The sequence below is a fragment of the Thunnus albacares genome, chromosome 3 (assembly GCF_914725855.1).
Source record: "Thunnus albacares chromosome 3, fThuAlb1.1, whole genome shotgun sequence".
Taxonomy (NCBI): domain Eukaryota; kingdom Metazoa; phylum Chordata; class Actinopteri; order Scombriformes; family Scombridae; genus Thunnus; species Thunnus albacares.
In genome coordinates, this window is record NC_058108.1 from 14,895,997 (window position 1) to 14,919,184 (window position 23,188).

General features: G+C 37.8%; 1 protein-coding gene and 1 long non-coding RNA gene across 2 annotated transcripts; both read left to right on the plus strand.

Annotated features, from left to right (window-relative positions):
- Positions 1-4,804: 4,804 nt before the first annotated feature.
- On the plus strand, positions 4,805-12,968 carry LOC122972237 (the record flags this gene model as incomplete). The annotated part of the gene is made up of 4 exons (XM_044339207.1): positions 4,805-5,049; positions 8,560-8,859; positions 12,461-12,760; positions 12,889-12,968. Coding segments are annotated over exons 1-4 (717 nt in total), but the record flags the coding sequence as incomplete, so codon positions are not given.
- Positions 12,969-12,974: 6 nt separating this feature from the next.
- On the plus strand, positions 12,975-19,226 carry LOC122979277. The gene is made up of 2 exons (XR_006402830.1): positions 12,975-13,009; positions 18,398-19,226. It is a non-coding gene; the product is annotated as an uncharacterized LOC122979277 (long non-coding RNA).
- The last annotated feature ends 3,962 nt before the right edge of the window (positions 19,227-23,188 follow it).

Here is a 23,188-nt window from a genome sequence, read left to right on the forward strand (position 1 = left end):
TCTACACACCTGGTCTGACACTTCAGGTAAATTCAGTCTTATATCACCAGGACGTCACAATAAACTCACTTTAGAAAGAGATAAATTATATTTGATCATTAATCAACCTGCTGCTTTATCACAACTCAGCCTTCAAATCAAAGTCCGCAGAGCCAATAAACGACCCAATAAATTCATTTAGTCTCATATCAACAAGTACATCAAACCAAACTCCATTAAAACTGTGCAGGATCTGCAGATATGTTATATTCTCATATCTGTTCACCTGATTAACAACAGTTTCTGCCTCCAACACGCTTCAACTGGAGGAACTCAGATTATAAATGAATACAGATGTTAAACTAAGAGATTTAAAGACATTAATGAATAAAATCACAACTAACTCATTAAACTGCAACTATAATCTGTTCATGTTAATCTCAGGTGAACTCAGCTGTGAAGTTAAAGTCCACGACATCAACAGCCCCAATAAATCCTGATTGTACGTGAAGTTCATCAGACCATTAAACACAGCACTTTAAATTCTCCTTCATTTAGTCAAATATAAACAACTAAAGGACATCATGAACTGGATTATTACAGATTATTATGCTGAATTACAGACGGTCTTTCTGACATTCAGGTTAAATTATTGAATCTTTGAACATAAAGTCAAAGTGAAACATCTGATGAACAGTTATCAGATTATAATCCCAGTCAAAGTCCACAGAGCCCCAATAAACTCACTGGGTTTTATATCCTGAAGACAAACAGATTAATTTACACAACAAACCCAGAAAGACTTTAAATGTTAAATATATAAGGAACAAATCGACACAGACGCAATTACACCAACTTTAATTCGCTTGAAAACAGCGTTACTCTTCCTGCCACTGCATGACAGTCCTCAGTCACTAACTGCTTTAAGGACTTGATGATGCACACTGTTGAGCTCACTGAATGAATAATGATCTGCACAAAAGACCACAACATAAATAAAACTATGACTAAAACAAGTTTGTGTTCTGCTGTTTGTATGACCTGACATCATAAACACAAAAAATGCTAAAGTTGGGGAACAGGGTCTAGTGAAAAGGGAAGGAAGCAGTCTTTTCACACAGTGAATCGCATCATACTCATTAAAACTATAAAACCTTTCAGTGAAACTTTGTGTCCTGTTTAGAGGCATCTGCATTTATGATGTTTTTCCTTTAGTTTGTTACCCATCTCTATATAACATGTTTACATTCAAATATTAATATAATTGCAGACTGTGAAAGCTCCGCATCTTGCTAACTTCCCATCGATGGAAAATGGTAAAAGGTTAAAATATATAGACAGCTCTGCATGTTGTGTGAGAAACTGACAGAAACCATTTTCTGTGGTCGGTTTTTATAGAAATGAAAGTATGCATCGAGTGGTTGCCATGGGTTGATGATGCGTGTTTTGACTCGTGCATGTCTTAACTTAGATGGCTTGAATGGCTGGACGGTGACAATAGAGCTTTTTTTCCTCTCATTCATTCTGCATTATAAAGCGTAACAGGAAGAGGTAAATGTGGTTTTTCTTCAGTAACAGCCAAGTTTCCAGTTGAAGAGCATAAATGTTGCAATAAGTTAAGTCAGAAAACTTCATGGTATTTTAGAGGATAGTGCTTCAAATGCTGTTGTTAAAAGGAATTTGATACTAGAAACTATGATAAATAGGTCGACTATTCATACAGATTTTTATACCTGAACCATGCTTATGCTTTCTGTACTGGTATAAGGTGTGTTTATTGTTTAAGCATTTTATTGTTTAGCATTAAAATCACTTCCTATGATGACACAATGTCAGAAATCATTTACAAACAGTGTATTTACTTGCACATTAATATCATGATATCTAGTGAGAAACCGATTGATAATGCAACAACATCTTAACTCAATTGTCCAGGATGAAGGAGTCACTTTGGAAATCCTTATAAGAAATGAGCTTTTTTCACTGCTACCAATGTGTCGCAAAATTCTAGATAAACTAATTGATGTGCTGTTTTACTATGTACAGTAAATACCCTACTGAATCACATCTGGGGTTGAAAATGATAGCTGCATTTTGACTTCACTTTAAAGTACAGCACACCACCTTAGTATCTCATAGGAGTGTTCCTGAATACAAATACGTTATTCATTAAAGTACAAATAGTGTTTTGCTTTGTTTGTTTTTTTTAAGAATATTTGTTTCATACAAATATTTTAAAAAATATTCGTTTTCAGGAAGAAAAAAAACATGTCAAATACCAGCGTGCAGGTTGGTTACATCACTATCTCAGTGTCTCTCCTCTGCTCCGCTGTTACGTCTGTCAGCAGGTCTCAACGAGAGGAGTCACATCCACCTGCTACATGACGCACATTTCCTAATTTGGACATCACTCCCAGAGTTGAGGGTGTTCCCCAGAGATAAAGCTGAGCTACTGACACATGCAAAGGGCTCCCAAGGGACTCTCCATAACCTGTTGTTCCCCTTCTCCTTTCCACAAAGTTAGGTTGTGAAAAACAGACAATAAATGAAAAGTGCAAAGCAAGAATCACCTTTGAAATTCATCCCTACACGTTACACAATGTGCTGTCTCTGTGTATAAATTGGTAGAGGTCTGTCTGCAATGAGGTGATAGGTAGAGTTTTAGCTCAATAGTCAGCGCATTCATCTATGATCTGGAAGACTTCAGTTTGAGACCCGATGTGGGGACCTCCTTCATAAGATAGTTTATTCATGAACACTTTTTGTAACACTTTAATTTTCGACAATTAAAAGCGCAATAAAAACTAAACATGATTTTTAAGCCTCTTTCCACTTTTATTCGAATACAAAGTCTCTAGTACGTGGTCATGCTAGTTTCTCTCCTCTCCTCTGCTCCCTGTGTTTCACTGAGGGCGGGGCTGAGGCATTATTATGGATATCACTGCTTTTCTTGGCAAGACAAGCCCTGCATAGCATTCATGCACTAGGATTGGCCAGGCATCTAATTGGCCAAACTACTAATGAAGGCAGTATTTATATGCTCGTGCCCACTACAAGGGTTATTAGAATTAGCCTGAGCTTAGTACCATATTAGCTGAATTGGTTAATATCATCTGACAGTTTGAAAGTGCCCAAGTAACATAAATATTTGAGCCAATATCAACATGATACAAATACAATTTGCTATGACTCACATTCATATAGACGCACATCAGTCTTCACAAAACGGACAGAGAAACTTAACAAGCTCGGACAGCGGACATGTGGCTTGCTGCTTGCTTGGAATAGCGTCACATGATCAAGCAAGGGCTTCTGGGAAAAACAGAGTCTGCTGGGAAATGGAGCTCTTAAAGAATAACAGGGAGTTTTCTACATTCTCTGCTCAAGCAGTGGACAGCTGCCACCTTGTTTCCCTCTTCAATCCAAGAGCCCCCCAACTAACAATCAGATTTCTATCTCTCGTCAAAACAACAGATACAAAGAACGGGGTTAAAATCATACAGAAAAAATCATAATAGCAAATACACTTTTAAAAGATCAATATTGTATATGAGCCTAAATTGTTTTGTATTTGAAAAGAGGTCTAAAGGTGTCTGGAGATGCAATGGGGTTTTAATTCTCAGTGGTGTGTAGTGTTTGCAACATTTTCACATAACCAGGAGTCATTTGATTCAGGGTTAATTTTGAAATTCATCTTTAAAATCTAATTCTGTGCATACTGAGAAGTAATGAGCAGATATGACATTCAGTACGATGGATTTATTATATGTTGGGTATAACATTTATTCAACTTACAATTTACTAACAAAACTAAACTAAACAGTGATTTGAAACAGCATTAAAGGACCAATGTGTAGGATTTTGTGGCCTCTAGCAGTGAGGTTGCAGATTGTAACCAACTGAATACCTCTCCCCTCAACCTCCCCTTCCAAGCATGTAGAAGAACCTACGGTGGCCGTGAAACTTGTGAAAACGTTTGGTTTGTCCATTCTGGGCTACTGTAGAAACATGGCAGTGCAACATGGCGGGCTCTGTGGGAGAGGACCATAGATGCATAAAGAGAACTGGATACAGCGTTGGAGGCAGGGCCCCGTTCATTCCTATGACAGTTGCTCAGTGGCACATGAAGCAAAAAAAATCAACTTCCCGGTATGAAAGTACCCAGATCTTACACATTGTGTGGCCCATAAAGCATGCACACTTTCACTGGCCAAGTCAGCTACTAGCCCTCCGGCTAACTTGAATGGGGATTAAACAATTCAATCATGCAGGTCTTCGAGGGTTTTGAAATGTGATCAGACCAAACGGATTTAATTCTGATAGTCAGACAAGTCATTTCGTGGGGGTTGTGACGCTCAGAAAAATGTATCCGCTAATTTACAGACGTCTCTTTCACAATGTAGGTCTATGGGAAAAAGTCTTTTTGGGCCAGTGTGCATCACGTGACATTATAATTACATGGTTTGGCCGCCATGTCAAATTGGCTTCAAAGCCTGGTGCTCTTCCTGTATCCAGTTCTCTTTATACATCCATGGAGAGGACCCACTCCCTATAAAGTGCTCATTCTAAGGTAACAAAAGGTGATTATACACTAATTAAAACATACTTATGAATATTTCATTCTATTACTTATCCACTAGATGCCACTAAATTCTACACAGTGCACCTTTAAGAAGATTTTTTGGGGACTGAAAAAAACAAATTAAACAAGACACGCAGACATACATCACATCTGGGCAATGACAAAACACATGCACAACAGTTTCTGGACGTCTGTAACAGACACTACAATTCACATCAATGTCTCTGCACCGGAACACACACCATCAGACACATAGAGCACTCGCTGCTCTGCTGACGTGCTCAGTATTGTTGAGCTACAGTATTTGACGAGTTAGGAATGGGAAGTTGTGCACAACGCATGTCGAAACACGTCTGTGAGCACAGAATCCGTTCTAACTGGACAAGATTTCACAAACCTTTTGATATCTAAGGAATTAACAAAGAATACCTGTCTCTATCTGAACTCTGTGATGGAGGCACAGATGAGGATTATTCTCTTTCTTATGGGTAAGTTATTAACTGCGTAACGCTGCAGGTTTACTAGAGGAATCCTTAAATACATAATAAATACTGCTGTAATGAGTTGTAAGAGTGTGATATGTATAGGTACTGTGCAAACATTGGGTAAAGTAGTAGAGGCTTAAAACAACAACAAGTTAATAGCACTGGTGCGAACATTAAATACATTTTAAATAGATTTTTAAACACACTTTGGTCTCCTCATTTGTCCGCAGCAGTTCAAAGTTCAATAGCATTTTTTCAATGTGATAGAAGACACACAAGATAAAAATATGATGAAACGGAAGAATTAAAATGTACAGTGCAGTCAGACATATGCATAAATAACCCCGAACCTAATTTCACTAAAGGTTTTGGCCTCAATTTCAAAGAACCAAGATTTGAAACATACCTGCAGTTTTCTGGGAGTTCCAGATAGCGCATGAGAATAAAATGCTGCTTCCATATTTAATTTTAACTAAATATATCTGTAATATGATCTCAGAGGTTTGGATGGGTCATAATGTATAAAGCAGCAGATCAGGAATGTATTTTGCTCAGAAAACATTCATGCTTTATAAACCAACAGTAATATTTTAAAATCAATTGTGTGACACACAAGATGATCTGAGGTCTGTGATCCAGTGAGGACTCTGAATCAGCTACAGTTGTCTGGTCGACTTTTTAGAGACCTGTGAAGACATGATTACATCATTACAGTAGTTTAATATATTCTTAATGTAGCTATTAAAATCTATGTCTGAGTCCATATCTACACCAATATTCCTGGCTTGGTTTGTTGTCTTTAATGTTAGTGATTGAAGTTGAGTACTGTGTTCTAATCATTTCAATCATGGCTTCAAAAACATTTTTTTTATGTTTCTTTGTTTTGTTATTTCTATTGTATCTTTGTTTAACTGGAGAAATTTTTTTCACATCCGATCTTTGATTTGTTCAATGCACTTACACGTATGCAACCAAAGTCACCTGGTGATATTGTTATGTAAATTTGTGAGATATTTTGTTGTTTTCCATAATCTTAGCAAGTGGGAGCATGTAGATGTTGAATAGAAGAGGCCTGAGAACGGAGCATTTTTGTACGCTTACATGTTTACCGATTGACACAAAGTAGTTCCGATCCTTCAACTAGAATTCTAACTTAATACATTTTACCAGACTGTCTAGTAATATGTTATGGTCGACTGGCTCGAATGCAGCACTGAAATCTAATAATACCAAGGCTGAAATGTTTCCACTGTTGCTGTTTTAAGTAGATATTCAAGACTTTAACATAACAGTGCTGTAATGACACTGCTGTGAAATCATGACTGGAAAACACCAAAACAGTTATTTAGGGACAAGAAGGTTTTTAGCAGTTGAGAAAAAGCCTTTTCAGTGATTTTACTTAGAAATTGGAAGTTTGATATGTGCCTGTAATTGTTCATTAGTGAGGTGTCTTGGTTGTTCTTTTTTACAGTGTAATTTAACACATCAAGATCTGATTAAAGGCGTTGGGAAATACTACTGCATATGTTAAAGTTGTGGAAAGCCTTTTGTGGCTCCAGAGGGAGAAATCTGACAAGTGATGCCTCAAGTGATGTCACTTGAGTCATTATTGGTTGGGGCTGAAGACTACAAGTTTGAAAATGAAACAAATCTAGAGGTGCAATACAGCATTGGAACATTGTGAGAGAAAGGTTTAGAAAAAGGTTTGAAAAATATATTTCGTTGTATTTTTGCTTCAGTTATCATTTAATAGGAGCAAGCTGATGAAATCATGACTGGAAAACACCAAAACAGTTATTTAGGGACAAGAAGGTGTTTAGCAGTTGAGAAACAGCCTTTTCAGTGATTTTACTTGTTTGATATGTGCCTGTAATTGTTCATTAGTGAGGTGTCTTGGCTGTTCTTTCTTACAGTGTAATTTAACACATCAAGATCTGAATAAAGGTGTTGGGAAATACTACTGCACATGTAAAAGTTGTCGAAGGCCTTTTGTGGCTCCAGAGGGAGAAATCTGACAAGTGATGCCTCAAGTGATGTCACTTGAGTCATTATTGGTTGGGGCTGAAGACTTCAAGTTTGAAAATGAAACAAATCTAGAGGTGGAAAAAACTGTGACCTTATTCACAGCAGTGAAAGTTAATGGTACCAGAATCATACTAGTCCATTGAGCCTTATTTAATCAGATCATTTTTCTCTATCTGGTCTGTCTGGTCTAAACTTAATCCTCCATGTTACCCCTTTTATACTTATTTTTTTTACTTTTGGAAACAATAAAGAACCAACGCAGGTGTAATTTGCAACATGCAACTACCAGCATAAAAGTTGAATTGTGTAGTTAAAATATTAAAGGGGACATATAATGCAATCTGTGATTTTCTGTTATTTATATACTGTTACGATGTCAGATATCTGTTAAACAAGGTCTAAGTTCCAAAACTTGAGGTTAACTTATGTAGAAGTCAACTTGCCGTGAACGACTGCTTTGCAACAATTTTTTCTACCTTGCTGACGAACTGACATCAGCTTGATGCACATGCCCATAAACAGCCATCCGTTCTGTATCCTTGGTTTCTAAGGTTGTTGCTAAGGTTTTACGTGTGTTGTTTACGTTGTTCACATGCATATTTCTGATTGGATTTCGGCTCAAACATGTACAGATGTATTTGAGAAGTTTACATTTTGAGTACAGACCGAGAAAAAGTAGTGAAATCCTGCTACTGCAGTTCTTTTCATGCTTTGTTGACGTGGCCTTCACAGCCATCGGAAGTCTCCCATGGTGCAGCTTCCAAAAACTGGCCAATCAGAACAGAGTAGGCTCATCAGGAGGGAGGCCTTAAAGAGACAGGAGCTGAAACAGCCTGTTTCAGACAGAGGCTGAACTGTGGAGCTGCATGAAGAGTCAGTATTTATTTTAATTTTTAATCTGTAAATCATGCAAATATTCCAGATATTCCAGATATCCAGAATATAGATTTGTAAATATGCATAATATGTCCCCTTTAAGCATGGGAAAATGTACTTAACACAAATAATCCATGCCAGGCCGACAGGTAGGATGTCAGTCTGCAATATGAACATAGAAAAGCTACCATCAAGTCCAAGAACAATCAGTGTACAATTAAGAAACAGTGATGTGATAATAGAAATGAAACCAACCAGCATCAGAAGGACAGAACACGTATGGATCCCTACTGGTTTCTGTAAAAATAAGAGAGGAAAATGAAACTCTTCCAGATCAGTGATGTGCCACCAGTGCAACCTGACGTACAACAGAATATTTAAAAATGTGAAGACAGTGATCAGAGGATTTTATACACATTGGTAGACAGTGATTGTTTAAGGCTGCAATAGAAATTCTGCAGCTCTACTGCAGTGAGTTTACTATTCATTGTTAGTGAATCAGCTCCACACTGTACATCTCAATAACATCTGTATGTTCCTTCTAAGTTACAAATGTTGCCTCCATCAGATGATATGGCTGCGCTGACCGTTGTTTGTATTTATACTTTACAGTAATGATCTCATCTGATACTGAGGCAGTGGAGAACCTGACCAGCACTGAGGGGGGATTCATCACTCTACCTGACTCTGTGGTGGAGAGAGGATATCTTTTATTTAAACGAACAATTATTGCTGCGGTGAACAAGAGGGAAGTTGAGATAGAAGAGGAAATTTACATAAACAGACTACACTGGGATAAAAACACTGGACTCTTTACAATCACAGGACTGCAGAGGAATGACTCAGGGATTTATACTATTGACTCTAAAAAAGGACGTATTTTCACTACATCCTACAAACTCACAGTTTATGGTAAGTTGCATCTCTTCTGCCAGTATACTGGCCTGTGTGTTGCGTAGCATTGTTGAATATGATGCTCCATTTGTGACCTCAGCAGTCTGTATGTTACTTTGTGTTTCCATCACATCGCTTTCTGTACTTAAACCACAGGGGAAAAACTTTACCTGACAAACAATATGACCCCACAGATGTCTGTTGTCTGTCCAGATTGATAAAATGTTTGCTGTGGGCAAAATCAGTGTTTGAATTCAATATTGCCACAGACTCTACTGGTAACTGCCACAGTCTGAATGACAGATTTAATGTACAGCAAGTGAAGAAAAAGAGCAGCGCAATCTGTGGGAATATTGGATTTAAACATTTGTTTCATTCAGCAAACGAAACTACTGAACTCATGAATGTTCCCTCCAGGTCTATTGGTTAAGATAGAATGAGTTGATGTGGGTTTTAAAAATAGAGACAAGATGTCTGTGTAAACTTTTATAAAATAGGTCTCATGTCATTCAGAATGGCCATTCCTGATGTTCTCAGAACTCATGTTTTCCATCATAAGGCTGTGTGGGGTCCTTTTATTGCTGTGTCAGCATATCCTGCATCAGTCCTTTTTCATTAGTGACCCACATTAGACTTGGGTCCGATCCTCATCTTGAGGTGGGTCATCTGAGCAGGTAGCTTGACATGGGATTATGGATCCTGGAGTGCAACCTGAATTAATGTTATTTTACAGTGTCAGGATCATTAACTTTGCTAATTGATAATTTAATTTCCTTGTTCTGTCTTGAAATGAAGAATAAATAATAGCATTTTGAAATGGAATAAGCAAAACTTACCTTAAAAAGTCTTTATATTTTTATTTTTTGGCCTCCATTCATTTATGTGTTTGTCTTTTATATTCCAGCTCACAGTTCATCTGTTTCCTGCTTTAACACTGTTTCCATTTTGTGATCACTTTAAACCCACAGAGAGGAAACAGGAACTCCTGATGCTGATCTGTGGCATCGATTTCATTTAACAGTGCTTACACAACTTTTCATTAAAGAGGAAAGAGGAATCAGTTATTAGACTGAATATCAAAGAGCAAAATTTCACAGCTTTGTTTAAAGTTTAAAGAGACCGGGTGAGGATATAAAATTATTATTTAGAAAATATAGTGACCTTTTATCTGTTGTTTTACTTAGTTTATTCATACATCATTAAAATGCAATTTTGCTAAATGTATTTACAATAACGTTTTTAAATTATCAGTTTATTAATTGATTAAAATGAAACACTGTAAAAGACAAAATTATTTTGGCAGCACACTTTATATAGATATCAGTATATATATTAGATACATTATTAGTGGAAAACCTGTCAACCAGTTATACCTGATTCTCAACACGTCAGATGCTGTTCAAGAGCACAATGTGAAACATCTTCATGACAGCTTCATGTATTTTGATAGTAGAAGTCTGGTTTTGTTGTTTATGATAATTCATTGTGTTTGGTTCTAGTAAAGTGATACATTAAACAACACAAGCATTTTTTTAACATAATCAGTCAATTAAGGTTGTTTAAAAACCTGTACCATTGTCCTGACAGTGTTTTCAGAATCCTCAAAGACTTTTGTAACTATCTGAATGAAAAATTATTCTGTGTGCTGCACAATAAAAAATATTTTTAATCTGTTTCCCAATTTGCGACTTTGGTTCTCATACAGGTAGCCAGGCGGGCTGCCATTTTTGTTTGATTCTGAAAAAGGCGTAACTTGGGAAATTGTTTTTTTTTTGTTTGTTTGTTTGTTTGTTTTTTTCATTCAGCAGACAGACTCTTCATCCAGTTGGTTAGAAGAGTCTGAGGATTTTGAAAATACCTTCAGAACAACAGTTGATGTTTTTAAATGACCTTCTGGATTTTTAAAACAGCACCTGGTAATTATCTTTTAGAGAGGCTGATGGTTACATGTGTGAACCGAATGTATGCTAATACATGAGGCACAAACTAGGGCTATATTAGTTTAGCATAACTCCCACACTACATTAAAACTGTTTGAACCTGCACAGAGCTGGTGTATAAGAGGTGAAACTGGAACTATAACTAGAATTATGATAGAATTCATAATGTACACCTCCCGGGCAGGTGTAAGTCACTAATGATAGTAGAGCCAGAGGATTTTTTGGATACATTGGCTGTTACTGATTAGATTATTTACATTATGATGGCACTAACATGAGCACTCAGACGTGGTAATGTTGTGATATTATGCTGTGAGCAGTTGGAATGCAAATTGCTGTTGGTTGATTGTAACAGAAACTTGTAACTGTTTTCCAGAGACCTTCGTTGATGTTGTTTATGAGCGTATTGTGTGATACAGCCATCTGCACCCTCACTTAAAACAACAAATAGGAGCTGTAGTACAAAGTACAACAGGAGCTGAATAATGTTGAATTATTAATGAGATAACACACAAACAGGCATTGTTTCATATGTTAGCTAGTTCATATGTGATAGCATACATTACTTTCTCATTAAATAGTATATTGTAGGTATCTTCATTTCCATCACTAGTCAGTCTCTTTCTCTTCCATTTTACCCAAATGCTGAACTAGATGAAACGTTCTGTACAGTGTTTTGATTACAGTCGGCTCAGGTTGTGTCTGAAATCACTCTCTATTAACTGTCTAGTGCACTTTATTTACTGTCTGCCATTTTATTGAAGTGTCTGAATTCTGAATGTGTAAATGTATAAACAATATAGTGCCCTCAAAAATTCACACAATGGAATGAAAAATAGTGACCATGGTATGTACACACTACTTTCTGCTAACAATCCCACAATGCAATGTGCCACATTTTATAGGTGTGAAAACACCTGTTAGTGGTGATCAGAAATTATGATTATTAGTAAGTGTCCAATTTCTCAATTTACTGCTCACTATTGAGTGAATGGAGTTACTATCATGTAAGGAGTAGTGAGTGAAATAGGGAGTGATTTTGGACACATAGTTAATGACATCATAGTTCAGTTAAAACTAAGTAGAGATGATGCAGCTGAACAAAGAGGTGAGTTTAGTGTGGAACTAACTAAAAGTTAGTGCTGGCTTTACAGTCAAACTTTTGCTCATAGTAGTTTAAGAGGCATAGTTTAACCCTTCCACTGCCAGACTCAGAGATGCCCTTCTTGACACCACTGTTGCACTGAGGCATAACTTCATACTTTCTAGCTTCCAGTTGCCACAATTATGAAATAACAGCAGTAATTGTGGTGGGTAAAACAGGATGTTACTCTGTATTTCTGCCGAACTGGCATGTGGGCAGTCCAGTGATATTTACTGATGATAGTTGACTTATTCTCAGTTGTTAGAATGTGTTTACTTCAAACTGTTGGACTGAAATTGCTGGTCTATGGCAGTGGTTCTCTGTGGCTGCATGTTATGCATATCAACTTTTATATTTTGGGCATTTTCCCAGGTTTGCTCAAAAAAAGAGCAAGTGGCTTATTTAGACATTAAACTTTACTTATCACTGTTAGTAGAATGTCTGTGCAATGAGCGGTAATTAGATTAGACGTAGATTAGGGTTCTAAAGTCACTCATATTGTCTAATTTTTATTCTCGATTAATTTCTTCTCCAGAGTCTGTATCAACTCCTGCAGTGAAGAGACTGAGTGTGAGCGCTGAGAGCTGCATCTTGTTGTGTTCTGTGGAGAAAGCTGAAGAGACAACACTGTTGTGGTACAAAGACGAAGAGATACTGAACCAGAGCAGCTCTGCTCTCTCTCTGCCTCTCACTGTACACAAGCAGGATTCCAACTCCTCTTATAGCTGTGTGGCTGCCAACCCCGCTGATAATAAGACTCTTCCTGTCAACATCACGACATCCTGCAGTGAACAAAACAACACAGACAACAGTGACGACACAAACACAAGATATTGTAATTTCTATAAATTTCCCCAAACTCTTACATTTTAAGAAATATATATTTAAGGGTTTTGTCATTGGTACATATTGTTTTGTGTTCTATTGATGTTGAGTGTTTTTTGTTTTTTGTTTTTTTGACAGATTTTGTGACAGGAATTATAATCTCCATCGTGTTTGCTGTATTTGTTGTACTTATTGCCATTATTGCCAAGAAGAAGTGTCTTAAAAAAATCAAGACAACAACCAGACAAACACAAGGCAGGTATTTGTTATTTATTTGTTTTTCACCCATTGTTTTATGACATATCTTCATCCCTGTTAAATGTTATGTGTCTGTCTTTCAGTTTTTTATACTATATGATAATACCTCTCTCAGTTTTATTGGACTGGATCATACCGGCCAAATATGCCTTAAAGGTGTGCAGCTCAGTAGCATTTAAACATGTTGGGCTGGTCTACTAAAAGGAAAAATCATTTGTCTGTATTTCCGTCACCTTGGTTCTCGTACGTGTAATCTACTTTGAAGGGATCGTTTCAGACAGGACAAACTTTGTAACTGTTCTATTCAGAGCAGAAATCGTTTTGTAGACAGTTATGATCGCCTGATTTGGTCTGAATACGGTCTAAACGCACTGGAAGCGTCTGACGCGCGCGTTTTGAAGTGCACCTGTTGTTTGAAACGTACTAAAAGTGTTATGAGGCGCGTCAAAATGTCTTAACGCCCCAACTCCGACCTTGTTCCGATTTTGGAGCGTCAAATGAGGACCCAGCGAACAAAACTGTTTTCTCTGCAGCCGAAAAAGAGAGAGACAGCGCAAACCAGCAGAGCACTGGCGAGAGAGAGAGAGAGAGAGAGAGAGAGAGAGAGAGAGAGAGAGAGAGAGAGAGCGGCGGTGGTCGAGTAAGGAGAGCGAGCGGTAGTGAGAATAAAACCTCTGAATGAAAGAAATACAACGTTATATTCTGATTATTTCACGGCAGTTATGTTTTAAAGCATAAATAAATAACCAAACACTCAACAGATGATTTACTGTGGACACAGACGCTCTTAGGTTCAGTTTCATTTTCCTCCTCTGTATTTCTCCTTTTCATTCATTCATTACATCCAACTAATGCAGCGGTTAATATTAAGAACAAAATAACAAACCTGTGTTGGTTCTGTGGTGTTGGCATGTCAAATCTAATGCTTGCAGTGCGCCATAGAAACATTAATTATCACTTTCAAATACTTTTGCTGTCCTGGTTCCCAGATTATGGAACAGTCTCCCTCTGGGGGTCAGTTCAGGAAACTCTGCTGAGAGTTTAAATCTCGCCTCAAAACCTTTTTTACTGTCAAAGGCATTTTATATTTTTTTATATTTACTTCATTATTCACACTTTTTAAAAAAAAAAAAAAAAACTCTTTTTTGTTACTCTGAGGCACTTTGTAAGTCTGGTTTTCTGCTGTATATAAAATTAAGTTTTACTTTTTATTTATTTTATTTTAATATAAACTTCCTCTTTGTATCTGCAGATTCGGTGAACACAGACACAGATGTATACTATACTGTATGCAAATATCTGGTGACAGACGCATTCAGGTTTGTATTTGCACACACAAATACACCTTAGGTGATAGTTCATGATAATAATGATCCCGGATTCCTATGTTAAACATCAGAACTCAAGGTTAACGTATGTAGAAATGCATGCTGCAAGTCAAGAACGCTTCCTTTTCAATGTTTTTTTTTTCTAACTCGCCAAGGAGCTGATGTCAGTGTAGAGGACGGAAAAATAGCCTCCATTAGAAGTAATTAAAAAAAACTGAACCCTCGGGCTGCTGCATTGCCCCTCACTGCAACACCTGATGACTCACTACCCTGTACTATGTCTGTTTTCACTCCATAGGACATCCGAACTACACAAAAAAATGATTCTTTGATCATGGAGGTAATCACACTGAAAAGAGAGGATGGATCCCAAACAACAAGAATAAAAGACAAATGTCACATGAAACAAGGAGACTAGTACATGAGTGGAACGAACTGAAATTAAAGCTGTGAAGAAGAATAGCCTTTTTGGAGCAGACTTAATAATTAAAGGAGAGCACACATTTGGTTTGGAGACTTGATAATCAAGTGACATCTTAGACAACTCTTTGATCAAACATATGCCAATTGTCCTTTCCACCTCCTGACCCCTGCTGATTTGACCCCTCCTGTCTTGCCCCTGGATTTGCCTTGATCTTGTATGTAAATGCCCTCCCCTCCTATCTTTTGTTCACCATCTGTTGGTCACTGCTTTGATCCTTACTGTATAAAGTCTTTCCATTTCTTCTGCTCTGGGTCAGTCTACTGTATCAGACCAGCTCTGTGCCAGTAAGCTCACCGCATTTCCGGAATGCTATTAAACCACTTCCACCACAGCAAACTTTGAACAAGGACTTGAGTGAATTTTCTTCAACAGCTGCAAGCAGCGTTGGTCGGGACCTTGCACTCTGGCCTATCGGAATCAGATCATTTTGCTTTTTGAAAATGAGGGATATAAGTGCGGTGTGCTTTTATTTTGAAAGTTTGATTGACATGTGTACTGTCAGGTGTGTAGAGACAATAAGTAACTGCAGCTGGACAGTTACTTATACTCATATATTTGAATGGAGAGTGTGAGTGAACCCACATCTTTTTGAACATTTACTGCATCCACATCCATTGATACAGGTTTGAAAGTGGTCAGACTTATAGTTTAGACGTCAGAAGCCTCTGCCCTGAACTTTCAGGGCTTATAAAATCCAAACCATTCAAGTTATTACACCTTTTTTTCAGCACAGTGTCATAAGTCATCTATTAAAGTTTGAAGCCAATACCATTAACACCTTCGGAGGAGATGGCGTTTGTTCGGGAGCCAAAATTGGGGCAAAGTCTTATTTTGAAAGGCTGATTGCTGACTTCCGGTTGGATTTAGATCAGAGGTGTCAGCATATGATTTGTAGGTCTTGATGAGACGAATAATTGAGTTTTGGTTTGATCTCTCTACGGCCATTTTAGTTACATAGGTGGCGCTAGAGAGCACATTTTGGCACTTTGGGGGTTAATTTTTACATTTTATCAAATCTTTCACCAAACCTGATGTGCGTGCCAAATTTGGTGAGTTTTTGAGCATGTTTAGGGGGTCAAATTAAGGGTTTAAGTGGTGTAATAATAAAGAAAGAAACAAACAAACAAACAAACAAACACATGAAAAACAATAGCGTCCTCGCCCTTAGGCGACTACTACCTTTTGGGCTTGGTCCCTAATTAGACAAGGGAATTCTGTACAGGTATGCAAGTCAGAGGAAACAGTTGGTTCTCCCTACTGAACTGAAGCAAATGGTGCATAAGAATTTGCATGACGACATGAGACATGTTGGTGCTGACAAAGTAATTCATCTGACAATAGAAAGGTTCTTTTGGCCTTTCATGCAAAAGGAAATAGAGGATTACGTGATCAGAAGGTGTGCTTGTATTAAGCAGAAACGGCCTTGTGTCCCACACAAAGCACTCATGGGTTCCATAACATCTAGCACCCCATTTGAGTTTGTCTCAGTGGACTACCTCCACCTTGAGCCCAGCAAAGGAGGCTATGAATATATACTTGTTCTGGTTGACCATTTGACCCGCTTTGCCCAAGCGTGCCCCACCAAGAATAAATCAGGGATGACGGCAGCGGAGAATATTCCAGGATTACATCCCTAGGTTTGGTTACCCTGAAAAATTACACCACGATCAGGGGCGGGAATTTGAGAATGCACTGTTTCAGAGACTCCAACAACTGGCTGGCATATCTGAACAGAACACTGCTCCAGGTGCTTCAGACGCTACATGAAGAAAAAAAGTCTAATTGGAAAGACCATCTCCCTTGCATTGTGCATGCATACAACTGCACTACCCATGAAGCTACGGGATACTCACCATCCTTTCTCTTATATGGAAGAGCCCCACACCTACCAATCGACTTACTCTTTGACCTCAAACCTGAGCAGGAGACCCCAGACAGACAGATGTTTGCACAAAAATGGGCAAGTAGGATGCAGGAGGCATACAAAATTGCCTCAGAAAATAGTCAAAAATCATCAGCAAAGGGAAAAAACAGTATGACAGGGGGGTAAAAGTTGTTTGCATTTGACACTGAAGTTATGAGATTTAATTGTGTTTCATCATCTTTGTGCATTTGACATTGAAGTTATGAAATTTAATTGTTTGTTTCATCATTTTCATGCATTTGACCGTGCATCTATCTATATAAGTATTACTAGGGCTAAAATGCTGGTACTTGAAACAACTTATTTTCAGTCAGCATAACAGTAAACCTGTATAATCAGAGTGGAAACCAGTTGAATGTGAAATGATATTTTCATGATGTGACTGAAATATGATTGTAATGATAGTAATAACTGAAGATACAGAGGGCAGTATCAGTTAAGGGGGGATATATGTTTATTTTGGATACATAATACATTGTTGGCTGATGAGGATGATATTGAAGTTGAACATCCTTGAAAGATTGTGGTTTTGATGAGACAGAATAAAATGGCGCTTGAGTTGGTCACACACCGATAAACTTGTGTCTGTTCCTCACTGCTCAGCAGCCATCCAGGACTGTGTAGCACCATAGCTACTGGCCCAGGTACCCCTAGGCTTGAGGCCGGTATCATCAGCTCATCACACATGTTCATAAATGGCCGTATTCTCTGTTGCTAAGGTTGTTGCTACATGTTGTACATATTGTCCAATCTCATATTTTAGATCGGATTTCAAATCCCCGGAAAAGACCATCACCAACAATTAATTGATCCCACTAACAAGTATTGTGAGTGTATCCAAAGCCTGATTTACCATATTTGTCCTAATATGAGACATCCCTGCTTTTCCAACACCTTTTTTTGGAAAAAGACTTTTTGAGCATACAACACATTTACACTCATCTGGATGGATACGTTTCCCAGAGTAAATCCAAGAAGAAGATGGTCCTCAGTCTGAAAACCTTTTCTCTCATAAAAGTGAATTAATACCATCAAAGCTGAAAGTAAATCACATATTTGTAGCTTGTCTATCAGTCACATACTCACACTCTCTCCTGTCAGGCTGTTGAAAGAGTGTAATGATTTTTTTTTAAACACAGATAGGCCTACCTCTTTTCAGACTGTCTGTTTGAGCTCCTCATCATGTGTGGCTGCAGTAATTCTTGGCTGTTTGAGAGATGATCCCGTAAAGATGTTGGAAGACTTTGGACTTGCTTTCACTCGTCATGAATTTATTTCCCCCATGGCAGAAAAACATGTTACACAAGCCTTCAGAAACTCCTGCAGATTAAACCAAGCTAATAAAATACTTGTAGGGCTGACTGACTCTAACAGATTCACTGCAAACAGACTTGAGTCATGTTTGCTGGAAATTATATATAATATTATATATATATATATATATATATATATATATATATATATATATATATATATACATATATATATATATATTAGAGGTTGCTTTTGTTTTTTGTTTTTTTTTAATTCTGCCATTTATATTTGCAAACCAAAGATGTACCTTTATTAGACATGAAGGCTTTGGGATGAGTGTCACTGTAGTCGGACCAATTTCTAGCTGGCCTCTGTTGTTGAATCAAGTTCTTTTTTCAGCTTCATCTTCAGGTGCTTCATCAGTTCAAAATCTGCCAAGGATGGGAGACAACATCTCAGCAGACGAGAAGCTGCAAACTGTTAGGTCAGCATTTATCTACAGAGTGTCTTATCCTGTTCTGGACAAGCTGCTGGATGAACTTCTGGGACACGGGGTTATAACTGATGCTGAGAGGGAGGCAGCCATGGCCAAACCCAGGCGAGACAAAGCACGAGATGTGATTGACATGGTGCGAAAAAAAGGAAGCGATGCCAGCGAAAAACTGATTACCCTCTTCTCCGAGGATGATACATTCCTTTGCAAAGAGCTCGGCTTAATCTGATGCAAAAAATATTTAGAGTGATGATCATATGAAGCCATGATATCATCATTTCAATCTGAAAAGCAATGAAGTGAAACACTATAAATAATGATTATACTCGAGCAAATGTCATGAATCAGATGTCGAGGAAGTGAACCATATAGGATATACAACACAACAGAGCCCTGCAGCCTGAATTACACATTACATTTAATCATTTTTTCAAATTGTGTCAACAGACTTTAATGTAAGTGATACCACAAAGAGCGAGCAGAGACACTGGCATACACGTCTTGCTCTAAAACATTCCTTATCAAGTGTCTTAAAGTTGTTTATTGTATCTCAAAATCACAATTATATTTCTGTTGATTTAACTGCAAAGAAAGAAGAAAACTTGATAATAGGAAAGTTATATCGTTATGTGTGTGTGCTGGGGAACAGTGAGGGCTGTTCGTAGCTGTTGAACATGATTAATTATTGCAGTGCATTTTGTACACTTAAGAGGACATAAATCAATGTATGAACAGCTTTCATGTGCTTGCTAATTATTTTCACACATTACAGAGCAGTTGAGATTTAGTGCATAGTGAGTAACTGCCATCTCCTCAAAATGATGCTGGAGTTACAGATGATGTCCTGTTTAGTAAATACAATGTGGAGTCACATTAGCCTGATGCAAAGCAGCCCACACTTCATATCATTCCTTTTTGTCATAAATTTGTATACTTTGTTTATATTTTTCTTGATATTTTAATAGAATATTTTATGGATTTAATCATATATTCTGTGTGCTTTTGGACTTTATATATACTTGGATCACATTTCTATGTTAATTTGAGTATTAAAACATATTTTATTCTAATATTATCTCTCTACACAATTGTCTGAATATAATTGAATATAATTCTGGTTGAGAATATAAAATACCTTTATTTTATTTTTTGTTTTGGGGCCAAAACTTAAATTTAGGAGTTATCACTCTTAAAAATGTCAGAATCAGGTTTAAAACTCACATAACATCACACAAATAATAATAAATAATAATGTAAACCAGAAACAATACTGAGGACTAGAACTTTATATAGTTGTAATCGGTGGTTTCTAGCATTGTGTTATAAGGAAGAGGTTCAGACCAGGGTGTCTTGGGAGGCGACCGTTTATTCCGGCAACTGACGACAGAAGTAAATAAAAGAAATCGTCCGGTCAATTGTGATGCTAGCTCAGGCTCCTACACAAATTAAATAACACAGAAACGTGTTAGCATACTGCACAAGAAGTCCAAGCTAATAAACAAACTTACACCTGTAATTCACAGGAAGTGCACAACGTCGCTTACCTCCCCCATGAAGTACAACAACCAAAGGGGAGAGGTAAAGGTGGGGGACATCATTTATAAGAAAGTGAACGTAGGGATACAGTGAGTCTTAAATGTTCCACATATTGACCCTGGAGAAGTAGCATGTCAGGATGTGACTATTTACAGATTTTGTGTAATTATAATACATATGCTGCATAGTTGACTCTGTTACATATTGATAGAAGAAAACTGGTTTAATGAGTCATTTAGGGTGAATTGATGTGACTTGAGGAAGAATGTTTTTTCATGTAATCCTCTGAGTTGTGTGAGGTCTTTTTGTATTTGTGTTTTGGGCTCAATAATTAAATGATTGGAAAATGAGATCAACTAAAAACAACCAGGTATAAAGGTTGACTGTATAATTTGGGTTATTTTCCTGTTGAGACTTCAGTTTAGCTCCACTCTACATGTCCAGGAAGATGACTTGCTTCACCAAACCAACTCTATTTGGGACTGGACTAACAGCTTTGAAGATGGCACCTGTTGAGATAAGGACAGAATATCATGTCAAAAAGTTATTGAATGTTTGACTATGTTATATAAAACACATTGAGTATTTGTATGTGTATTATTTGTTAACATGTGATCTGTGTTAGTAACAACTTAGCTGTGGTTATGCACTGACATCAGTGTAGAGCTGATGGTGCAGCTGTCACAGTGTCTTTCTTTCTCTTCACATTTGTCAAAATGATAAAAACAGCAACAGAACTGCCAAACACCACCATGGGAAATAGGAACAGCCAGGGACATGTCTTACTCTCACCTGCCAGACACATTTAACATGAGCATCAGAAATAAACACTAAACCATTGGTTGGCAGCCACACATGTATAAGAGGAGCTGAAATCCTGCTTGTGTACAGTGAGAGGCAGAGAGAGAGCAGAGCTGCTCTGGTTCAGTATCTCCTAGTCTTTGTACCACAACAGTGTTGTCTCTTCAGCTTTCTCCACAGAGCACAGCAAGATGCAGCTCTCAGCGCTCACACTCAGTCTGTTCACTGCAGGATGTGATACACACCCTGCAGGGAAAATATTCAAATTTCAATAATGTTATTTCTGTGAACCAACCCTTTAACCTAAGGCAGTGCCACAGTGATTGGTTAAGTAACTCTGATGTATTGTAAACCATCTAATGAATAAATCCTCGAATTATGTGACATCATTTGCATATGACTGGAAACTGTATGTACACTTGTGAATAATCTGTTCAAAGATCAAGTTTCTGAATATTACTTTAGTTGTATTGATGAAACTATTCAAAAACTGTGTAAAGCGACACAAAGGGACATTTTTCATAAGTAAATATGACTCACCATACACTGTGAGTTTGTAGGATGTAGAGGGAGTAGATCATTTTTTAGAGTCAATCATATAAATCCCTGAGTCATTCCTCTGCAGTCCTGTGATTGTAAGGAATCCAGTGTTTTTATCCGAGTGAAGTCTGTTCTTGTAATTTTCCTCTAATATCTAATACAGCTGCCACCTTGTTTCCCTCTTCAATCCAAGAGCCCCTCAGCTAACAATCAGATTTCTATCTCTCTTCAAAACAACAGATACAAAGAACGGGGTTAAAATCATACAGAAAAAATCATATTAGCAAATACACTTTTAAAAGATCAATATTGTATATGAGCCTAAATTGTTTTGTATTTGAAAAGAGGTCTAAAGGTGTCTGGAGATGCAATGGGGTTTTAATTCTCAGTGGTGTGTAGTGTTTGCAACGTTTTCACATAACCAGGAGTCATTTGATTAAGGATTAATTTTGAAATTCATCTTTAAAATCTAATTCTGTGCATACTGAGAAGTAATGAGCAGATATGACATTCAGTACGATGGCTTTATTATATGTTGGGTATAACATTTATTCAACTTACAATTTACTAACAAAACTAAACTAAACAATGATTTGAAACAGCATTAAAGGACCAATGTGTAGGATTTTGTGGCCTCTAGCAGTGAGGTTGCAGATTGTAACCAACTGAATACCCTTCCCCTCAACCTCCCCTTCCAAGCATGTAGAAGAAGCTACGGTGGCCGCGAAACTCGTGAAAAACGTTTGGTTTGTCCATTCTGGGCTACTGTAGAAACATGGCAGTGCAACATGGCAGGATCTGTGGGAGAGGACCATGGATGCATAAAGAGAACTGGATAGCGTCGGAGGCAGGGCCCTGTTCATTCCTATGACAGTTGCTCAGTGGCGCATGAAGCAAAGAAAAATCAACTTCCCGGTATGAAAGTACCCAAATCTTCCGCATTGTGCAGCCCATAGAGCATGCACACTTGTGACTTTCACTGGCCGAGTTGGCTACTAGCCCTCCGGCTAACTTGAATGGGGATAAAACAATTTAATCATGCAGGTCTTCGAGGGTTTTGAATTGTGATCAGACCAAACGGATTTAATTCTGATAGTGAGACAAGTCATTTTGTGGGGGTTGTGACGCTCAGAAAAATGTATCCGCTGATTTACAGACGTCTCTTTCACAATGTAAGTCTGTGGGAAAAAGTATTTTTGGGCCAGTGTGCATCACGTGACATTGTAATTACATGGTTTGGCCGCCATGTCAAATTGGCTTCAAAGCCTGGCACTCTTCCTGTATCCAGTTCTCTTTATACATCCATGGAGAGGACCCACTCCCTATAAAGTGCTCATTCCAAGGTAACAAAAGGTGATTATACACTAATTAAAACATACTTATGAATATTTCATTCTATTACTGCCAAGTCCGTTCCACTAGATGCCACTAAATTCTACACAGTGCACCTTTAACAAGATTTTTTGGGGACTGAAAAAAACAAATTAAACAAGAAGACACACAGACATACATCACATCTGGGCAATGACAAAACACATGCACAACAGTTTCTGGATGTCTGTAACAGACACTACAATTCACATCGATGTCTCTGCACCGGAACACACACCATCAGACACACAGATGGAGCACTCGCTGCTGCTGCCGCCGCTGCTGCTGCGGACGTGCTCAGTATTGTTGAGCTACAGTATTTGACGAGTTAGGAATGGGAAGTTGTGCACAACGCAGGTCGAAACACATCTGTGAGCGCAGAATCCGTTCTAACTGGACAAGATTTCACAAACCTTTTGATATCTAAGGAATTAACAAAGAATACCTGT